This window comes from Triticum urartu, chromosome 2A (genome assembly GCF_056163025.1).
Source record: "Triticum urartu cultivar PI428250 chromosome 2A, HENAU_Tu73, whole genome shotgun sequence".
Lineage (NCBI taxonomy): Eukaryota > Viridiplantae > Streptophyta > Magnoliopsida > Poales > Poaceae > Triticum > Triticum urartu.
The window spans coordinates 504,342,109-504,351,884 of record NC_141874.1 but is presented as its reverse complement, the minus strand read 5'-3'; the positions used below and the strand labels follow the sequence as shown (position 1 = coordinate 504,351,884).

Sequence of the window (9,776 nt, the reverse complement as noted above, 5' to 3'; positions counted from 1 at the left end):
TGATTATAAAAAACAAGGCTTTTTTTGGTAATATTGTTTTCAACAAGGCTTGGTGATGCCTACACGAGGCCACCTTGTCACAAGGGGTTGCCACCGTGCGTAAGAGAGCAAATGGTGGTGCTCAACTCGAGATCTACTACTCCACACTGCCCTCACGCCGTATAGAATTCCTGTGGGGTTATTTTTTTCGAATCAAAAGAGCCATTTATTTAGTAAAACAATCACAATCGGCATCACCAACCAATCCAATCTGTTCAGCTTGCTACATTGTGTGATACGGAGTACAGCGGTAGTTGGAAAGCACGGCACCCGTCCTTTTCTGCTCGCTGTTTGAGTGCGTCGTTTGTATTCATCTCCAGGTAGCCTCGCATAAATAAGCCAAGCCAGATCAAAACTAGAGCCGACACATGGTGTACCGTCCTCAAGTTTCAGCCTCGCTACACTCTCGTTGTGTTTCCAACGAGTATAGCCTGCAAATGTGTCGGTGCGTGCTGCAAAGCAACAACCATGTTCCTCTCAACTGATTCTTATTCTTTAATACAGTAATTCCATAACACCTCATATATATAGTATTCCACCAGCCAAGGGGTAGTAAACTGATCTGCCTGCCTTTATACTGGCAATGAATTTGTACAAATGGAAATTGGGTATCAAGAATGAAATTCTACGAGATGGGGCTATTGAGCTGATGGATCGCCATGTTGTACAACAACAGAGCTCTAACTTTTCTTTGACGTAGTATAACGTATTGCAATTGCTATGCTTGCAAGAATGTCGTCTGACTCCAACTTGTGCAGCCATCTACTGTAATTCGCCTACTGGCGCCTCGTTCAGCCATAGGTAATGGATGAACTCGTACAGCTTTGCACTCACACTCACCTGCTCCAAGTCAAGAAGATTTAAGTTACGACTCTCTTTTTGTGAAAGACCAAAGTTACGACTCAAGTGATATGGTAAGAAACAAACAAATGTAAATAAATGAAGATTTCAAAATCACAACCTTGTAAGGTGTCGGATTTAGCCGTCTGATGTGATCCGGTCGAAGTTTTTCGAGCTGTTGCATACAGCGGCTTCTGATCTTCAGCAGCGGGGGCAGCTCTGCTCTAGGTTTATCTGCACACAACACAGATGTACACATATAATTCATGTTTAATCCACTGACAATACTACTACGGTCCACAGTTTAACAGGCTTGTTCCACTTTTGCAATCACCAGCTCCAGTGTCCCCGTTTTCTCCACCGTGCATGGAAGCACGTCTTTGCATTAAGAAGCAGGCACTAATCCAAATAGCTAGCCTTCCACCACTCAGGGTTGGACGATGCAACACTAAGAGGTGGTTGATCTTTCTACATCAAGTCTAGGAAAATATCAACACCACAGAGCACTAGAAAATACTACTACAAGATAACTGGTTCAGGTGAGCCTTTCATGCCACCTCCTTTCTTTTTAACAGATTTCGTGATTTGAATGGCTGTTATGCAACAAAACAACCCCATCGTATAGTGATCCTGATTACTCGTTCGGCAACCACTTTACAAATTAGCCAACGTATAGTTATCCTAATTACTCGTTCGGCAACCACTTTCTGAATTAGCCAACGTATAGTGATCCTAATTACTCGTTCAGCAACCACTTTCCGAATTAGCCATGGTGGACAAAGTTGCTGCAAGAAATAACTAGTTCCGGGCATGTTAGGAGTAGTGGGAGTGTGGCTGGGGGTGTTGTCCAGTTGGACGTCAAGTGTGGCAAGGCTGCCCCTGGTATTCTGTTGCCTGTTGTTGGATGCATGAGTGCAGGCAAGCCAACTGCAGTTGCCTTGTTGTTTTATTTCAGGGGTAACCTGAATGCGGACTTTGTGAGTTTGGCCGATTCCATTACAAGACCCAGCATATCCTCTATAGTGAATTGCAGAGCTCCTGCCTTTTGAGGTTTTTCGAAGAAAACTCATCGCTGTAAATGATAAGAGGTCCATACCTGAACTCCCAGGCCAGTAGCAATGTAGCAGCTCCTCAACATGCTGGGGGACAACATAAGCCCTCTTGGATTCAAGGAACGGATGGCGGCAAAGAATTCTCTCTCCTGCCTGGAATATTTCAAAGATGTGAAGTTCAGTTAAAAATAAATAAGAACAAGACACTATAGATGAAGTCAACAAAGGATATGAAAGGTGAAGACAGTCGCATGACAACAATGTGAAGCATATGATCGACTCAGTATACTCCATTCTAAGGTAGATTATGATTGACAATAGTATGACAAGTATAGAACCTCACATCTGAATAGAGAACACGCGTGCATTGTTACCTTTGGTGATGGTTCACTTTCACGTATCATGATGTCTACCAACGGATAGCCTTCTTTTCCATACAATCTGAAACACCGCTTTTTGCATGGAATAGAGACCTGCAACATAACATGACACCATCATTAAGTATCAGGGAAGTAAAATTATGCAAATCTTTTTCAGGGTGTAAACAGCAAACATACTTTTGCCACATCCTCAGAAAGTTTGATACGAGGTCTACTGTTGATCTCAACTAGCTTAAAGACACATCCAAGAGCAGCTTGGGAATAACACGTTACAAGATAAGTTCCGATTCCAAAGGCATCAACTTCATGACCCTGTAAAGAAGATAAAAATTTGTAACCCCATAGGCATATGAAAATAAAATAAAGAAAAATTATGTAGTTCATGATCATTAGCGCCACAGAACTACACACAGACGCATATAACATCATAAGTACATGACACGAAGTTCTTGATGTATTGTCATCTCACTTCATTGTAAAGTTGTGTACAATGCAAGGTGCTTAAGAGAGAGGTGTAAGAGAACTTGTCGTCAAGTCACTCAATAATGAGACAGCATTTTACCTGCTTGTTCAGAGCATCAATTGTTTCCTCATTCAGGTCATTGCTAGCAGTAATGATCATCTTCCCGAAACCAGGTATATTGAATTCCTTTTCTATTGCATGAAAAACTTTTCGAGTTTCAATAGACAGATAGGCTAGATCACCAGAGTCTAATCTGATACCAGATGCCTTGTACCTACAAAAGAAATATATATATTTATCCAAACTGATTGTTTCAATGATTTTTTTACCAAAACAATGACCACATGATTAAGTAATTTATAACATTTTCCATGACTAAAAAAACAGAACATTAAAGACCAAAACAAATACTCCCTCCGTCCCATCATGTAAGATATTTTTTGACACTAGTGTAGTGCCAAAAAATGTATTACATTATTGGACGGAGGGAGTAGATGTCATCTTTAGATTATAACAGCACGAGGGGATCCAGAGTACTGGGATATTATGGATTATTTTGCAAGTACACGTGAATCTGACAGAAACTTGTTTGGGAGGGCTTAAGCATATAATCAGAAAGTTGTTGTAAGATTAAACCACTCCTAAATTTGATATCACTGGGATGGAGTTTCTGATAAACTTTAGCTTCATTTGTAATTTCTTGGATAAGGGATTTTCTGAATTTTGCTACTCTAAAGGGCAGCCCAGTGAACTTAGCTCCCGCTTGCGCAGGGTCCGACCACTTTGGGTCTTTTGTACGTGAGCCTTTGCCTACATTAGCTACTCTATTATGTACAAACTTCCAAGATATGCCAAGCTCCAATACTGATAACCCAATGCACATGGAATAGGTGTCCAAGAATAGGTTTGACATACCCTAAGTCATGGAGTGCTAGAGCTACCGCACAGAAATTTGGAATCCCACTTCGCATAACCTAAAAAGAAAAAAAAATGTGAGATTGTGCTCCAGATAATGCAGGGATAGCATAAATAAGCTAATAATATACTCCCTCTGTTTCAAATTACTCGTCGGAGAAATGGATGTATCTAGAACTAAAATACATGTAGATACATCTATACCTGCAACAAGTAATTCGGAACGGAGGGAGTACATGTTACAGGTGAAGAATGCAAATGGTATAAGAAGGAGAATGGGTCATGTACGTACACTTGCATGGTCATCATTTGTTAGACAACACAAAACAAGGATAAAGTTGTAGTGCAAACATCAATACATAGTTGACTACACCTTCCTGGAGTAAAGCCAGACTGATGTCCTAACTTCGAGCTAAGCTTAGAAGCAAGAGCTCCCGGCTTAAAAAAAGTCGACATTCTAAGAATTCTTGAAATAAATCACACATATACAAGAAGTATTGAAGCATGTATCCGCCAATTTTGATGCCAAAACATGCATTCTGGTGCTCTGTGGAGATTGGATAAAGAATAAATCCCCTACATAAAAGGTTCCTGAACACAAAATTGGCATATTTTCTCACGAAAATTTGCATACTATAATACCGTATGCACATGCATGGATTTTTTTCACATCTTTTTATATTTAAAAATGTGAAACACACTTTTCAATTTTCGTGAACTAATGGGTGCAGGTGACCTCAGATGCAACAAATCAATCCAAATAACAGCGCTGACATCCTAACCATGTCTAAGTTGGATAAACTTCTATTTTAAAATACAAGAGCCAGACAGCTCAGAGATATAACAGAGCCTAGTAATTTTTAAGAAAATACCAACAAAGGAGCTTGAGAAGAGCAATGCAAAACCCTATTATGTGCTAAGTTTCAGGCCTCATTCAGACATGAATAACAGCAGAACAACAAGGGAAAAAGTTGCAGGCTGCAATAAGTTAACAGCTCACATCATATGTGTCCACCAGTGCTAGAAAGCTGCTTGGAAAAGCCAACGCATATGATGCAAATGCAGCCAGCTCACTTTGATTTGTATCGCCAAATACATTACGTAATGAATCTGCTGCCTGAAATCAACAAGTAACATAAGAATGCTGCAACAAGCGAAAACTGCACAGCAAAGTTCTGCAATTGTACCTGAATCTTGCAAAGCCACTCTTTCACTAAACTAACAAAATCCTTGCAGATTTTTGAACCATCTTTGTTCCTTAGGGTTCTGTCTGGGATCTCATCAAGGCTCTGGAAGATTTAAAGCAATTGCCAAATCAGCCATCGATGAAAATAACAATGGATGCCAGAAAAAAGAACTTTCAGAATGCCAGAGATATGTAAGGATGATTTCTAAAGATGCAAATGCAAGGGCCGGTACCAAATATTGCGGACATTGCACATAAGTGTATACGAGAGAATATGTTCAAAAAATGATTTGTATCTGTATGTTTGAAATATTGTACCATGTTAATTAGCAAGCAAAGACACCAATTGTCCACAAAAATGCAAACTAGCAAGGAGAATGATAAAAAGTACTAGTATGCTAGGAAAATAGAAAAATAATATGCACATGCAGATGCAGGTTATGTAAAAAAATAAAGATTGAACAATATCCATCATTGAATGAACTAGATGGTCACCAGGATCATAATTTGAGTGCTAGTGTGATGAGACAACAAATATTCAAACTTCAATGCTGATACGACATGGGGCTCAGCAACCAATGTAGTGAAGAATTGTTTGACTAATGAAACTACATGATGAACAGAGGCACGGTAAGGTTCCAATGATATCACATTATTGCATATGTAATAGCTTTTGTTCATCGATAACAGGAATTGTATTTTACTAACCATATATGAGCTGACATAAGCATGAGAATGTGTTCCACGGAGTGGTATGCCAAATAGATGTCCTGCCAATACATTACTGCAAGAGAATAAAATTAACCAATGGTGCACTATAGCAACACTAACATTTTTGGGAGATAAAAGGTTTAAGGAGAAAAAGAGAAGCGAAACGATACAAGGAAATAGAGCACAGATATGATCTTCCATTGATGTGAAAGAACTCACCTGGTTGCATCAAAGCCTCCCATAAAACAATACTTTGAAGCACTTATTGCGCCATCAGGCCCCTGCAAACATAAATCCAAAGCTACAATTCAGATTTCACATGTGGAAATACCTAATATTTGTACTCCCTCCGTCCGGAAAAACTTGTCCCTCAAATGGATGTATGTAGCACCAAGTTAGTGCTAGATACATCCATTTGAGGAATAAGCTTGGGACAGGTTTTCTCGGATGGAGGGAGTATAAATTAAAGCTGAAATAATGGTGCAGAAAGGATAGAAGATCATCACACCTGCGCTCGTCTTAAACCAAATTCCATTAGAACCTTTGACTTTCCAGCAACATGACGGTGCCGCGCAGCATTCGTGGTTACCAAAGAGGCATAATTGATGAGATTTACAAATGGAGTCTCAAGTAGTTGAACCACCTGATGATTTTATAACAAGAGTAAGTTGCCATAGCAAAAATTCAAGTTTTAGTTAATGCTCAGAACTAAAGTTTGTGACTGACATTATTACGCATAACAGCTAGTTAGGGGCTTTGTACTTACAGCAACTGGACCCTCAACTCTCATCAAGGGCACTTTTGGAAAGACTACTGAGCCCTCAGGAATGGAGTACACTTCCACATCAGAGCAATCAATTCCCCGGAGATAATCAAAGAATGCATCCTAGAAATTGCAATTATATCAGTAAATAAGTGTTTCTCAGATCAAATAACCAAATGAGTGTTACATATATGCATACTAAAAGTTGGGTGAAGAATAGCTTATACAAGAAACAACACGCTAAGTTTTTGCCTCCGTTTCAAAAAAAGAAAGACACGCTAAGTTTGAAGTTAAACTTTCTTACATCTAGCATTTGAGTTGGACCTATTGTAGCCCATGCTAATCAGCCTGCCAATACACAGGACCAACCAAAAGGTATATTCATAACCTAGCAGCTAATCTAAGAACCTATTTTACCATTTGAAGAAAGAAAGAATATTGTATATAATACATGTATACGGTGTCCAGATGATACCTCACACATTGGCATTACTGACTGCAGGAAAGAAATCTCATCTTCCGTGAACTTAAAGTTTGCAATGAATTTAATACATTCTTCAAGACCAGCAAAAACAGTAAACTCTCCACCAAATGGATTTTTCCTGAAGTACAGGTCAAACCTGCAAAATGAAAAGGAACAAAATCAGCATGGAATTGAGTACATCTGGGTTGTTAGCTGAAATTTTAGGCCCATATTAACTGAAATTGATTCAACAGATATCAAAGCACACCATGTGAGCCCATTTGGATAAAGCAAACGACACAGGCATATATATGACCATACAAACATAGAGAAAATAACTTCACTAACTTTTCTCTTTTAACTCAATTTTCATATATTTTTGGGTAGTTTCTGAGTTTTAGTGTCATGTTGTTCAAAGCTATATACAGAAGTGCCTCTCTCCCCAAATATTCTGCCAATGACAAAATTACATAGACTTTTCTCTTCTTGTAACTTCCCCAAGTCCAAAAACAGTCACTTTCCCCTTCTCAAAAAATTGAAAATTGGCATAACATACCACCCCCGTCCCTCCTCTCGCAAGAATAGTAAATATGAAACCCAAGAACCAATAGTCTCTTTGTTTACTCAAGTACCAAAGTCCGTTGTTCATTCAACCACATCACATCATTAATGTCCACATCCATTTGTTTCCTCTGCACAAGGAGTACATTATACCACCATTTAGAAAATACTCCATGTTCACACTGAAAATTCTAGTTCATTCAACCTTGTGACATCATTCAGATGTCCCTATGCATTTGTTTCCTCTGCACCCGGAGTAAATCATATCACCAATTAGAAAATATTGATCAACACTAAAAGTTCTAGACAGCCCACAATGACATACTCCCTCCGTCTCACAATATAAGATCGTTTTTCAAGCTATGTTAGCTTGAAAAACGATTTTATATTATGGGACAGAGGGAGTAATAAATAGATGTGCCTATATGTTAGAATCCACACATGAGGTGCTACATACTAAAACAACAATGGAGGAAAAAAATCCTAAAAGAAACTCCAGTCCAATTTTGTTAACACAAGAACACCTGGACCCACATGAAAGCAATGGCAAGCCCAGTCAATAAACGACAGTTGAACTCACAATTTTGACAATATAAAGAGATTAATTAAACAATGCACATTGAGAAGGGCTTTCCAAAGTAATGCATAGCGGAACAATCAAGAACCAACCAAAAAATGCCACTTCAGCTGTTTATTTTTCGAAAATAGGATAGCCCCAGACTTCGCAGCCACACACAGCAAGAGTGAAAATTCGAAAAAATAAAGTAAAACCAGGGCACAGCATTTTTTTAGTTACTGACAAGGAAAATGATCAAAACTACAGGCAAGACGGCTTCCGAGAGCAAAACCAGAGTACCAGTTAGCCAATCAAGGAACTACCAAATAATAAAACATCAAAGCGCAAAACTGCGCTGTGTTAACCAATAACTATATACCAAATAATGACAGAATTGCACGAGAACAAAAACCAAACTACCGCATAGATTGAAACCAAACTATTCGCCACAGCAATGACAGAATTGCAGGAACAATCCAAGTATGACCCAAAAATATCAGACCTCTCGCCAATTCATTCCCCCGAACCTAACCCGGAACCAACCAACTCACCAACTGGCAACAGATCACACCACCCGTCGATCCAATCCAATCGGCACAACCGAACCAGAGACACGCGAAGCGGAGAACACGAGGCAGAGGCGAGGGGTGCTTACACGGCATGGTCGGCGTGCTTGCCGGCCTTCCAGTAGGCGTAGGCCATGGAAAACTGGTACTGATCGGTGAGCAGCGCCGTGGCCATGGGGTTCGTGGGCGGCCCCACCTGCGCCCTCGCCGCCGCCGCAAGGGAACCATTGGCGCCGGCGCCCACGCTAGGCGCCGTCGCCTCCATCCTTGGGCTCTGGAGAGCAAAGGCTTCCGCTAGGGTTCTCTGGGCTGTGGCGTGGGAAGCTTGGAGGGGAGGGGAGGCGGGAGGAGGACAATTGGAGGCCGGGAGGGGAAGGAGGAGGTGGAGGAGGAGACGCCAGGGGCCGATTTGGAATTTGGAAGTTTGGCTGGAAGCAGGCAACGTATTTATAATAGGGGTGGTAAGTTTCACAGGTGTACCATTGGAAGTTGGTAATGTCATATATGCCCTCACAAGCTTGATGATTTGTAAAATCAATTTTCATCAGCTTTGTTTTGCTCTTATTCCCAAGTATTTCGTCGAATTTAGTTCAGTTGCGCTACTAAAAATTGTTTCAACACAGACTAAGAAAAATCTAGTTTTGAATTAAGGGTCGCAGTTTTGAACTAAGATCAGTTTTGAATTAAGATCTTAGTTCAAAACTGCGCATCGGAGGGAGTAATATTCTCGGTAAATTACAAGCATAAGAATTATCGTTGTACCATTGTACACGCTTGAAAAGAAATGTTTAAGAAATGACATCATTAGTAATTGCGACGGGTCACCCTTCACTCTTCTTACCGGTTGTTTTCACCATTAAACTTCCAGATCATTGTCATTTGTTAATCTATTACCCAAAATATCGCAATCGACTTTGTAGCTTTCACAAACTGTGGCACTTGATCATTTTTAAGCTCCATGTATCTTTCCTTAGAATCTGGGTGTACAACAATGTTTTGATCGTGGGAAATTTCGTCAAAGATCAATAATAGACCATCATGGAGGATGTTCCTGGACTGGAATGGGCTTCTCCTGTAACTGTAGGACGAAAGCAGAAGTCGTACCCCTAGCACATTCTGTTTTTGGCGGATTACTTCACGCCTTTTTGGACGCAATCTGGTGTGTCACCTTTTCTGTTTGCCCTTTTGTGATGCAAAGTATACGCAGTACATGGCTACCCCTGCATGACAGTGGGCCTGGGAATTACATGGTCCCGGGGGCAGCGAGAGGCTTGTTTGGGT

The 9,776-nt window shown here is 40.3% G+C and overlaps 1 protein-coding gene across 1 annotated transcript; it reads right to left on the bottom strand.

The window, feature by feature from the left end:
- Positions 1-508: 508 nt before the first annotated feature.
- Positions 509-8,907, bottom strand: LOC125538245 (nicotinate phosphoribosyltransferase 2). The gene is made up of 15 exons (XM_048701519.2): positions 8,585-8,907; positions 6,825-6,969; positions 6,353-6,472; positions 6,095-6,229; positions 5,806-5,867; positions 5,584-5,659; positions 4,877-4,978; positions 4,690-4,806; positions 3,690-3,748; positions 2,874-3,048; positions 2,489-2,623; positions 2,306-2,404; positions 1,976-2,084; positions 1,001-1,113; positions 509-879 (listed from the first exon to the last, which is right to left on the bottom strand). Exons 1-15 carry the CDS (start codon positions 8,758-8,760, stop codon positions 802-804), a joined length of 1,701 nt encoding a protein of 566 aa, XP_048557476.1. The 5' UTR covers positions 8,761-8,907; the 3' UTR covers positions 509-801.
- Between the last annotated feature and the right edge of the window lie 869 nt (positions 8,908-9,776).

Bases quoted from the DNA above. Each gene is read 5' to 3' on its own strand.
- LOC125538245 (XM_048701519.2), bottom strand. From the start codon at position 8,760: ATGGAGGCGACGGCGCCTAGCGTGGGCGCCGGCGCCAATGGTTCCCTT. The intron at 3,049-3,689 runs GTATGTCAAACC...TTTCTTTTGTAG, and splicing joins CTAGCACTCCATGACTTAGG to GTACAAGGCATCTGGTATCA. The intron at 2,085-2,305 runs GTAACAATGCAC...GAAATATTCCAG, and splicing joins AAAGTGAACCATCACCAAAG to GCAGGAGAGAGAATTCTTTG.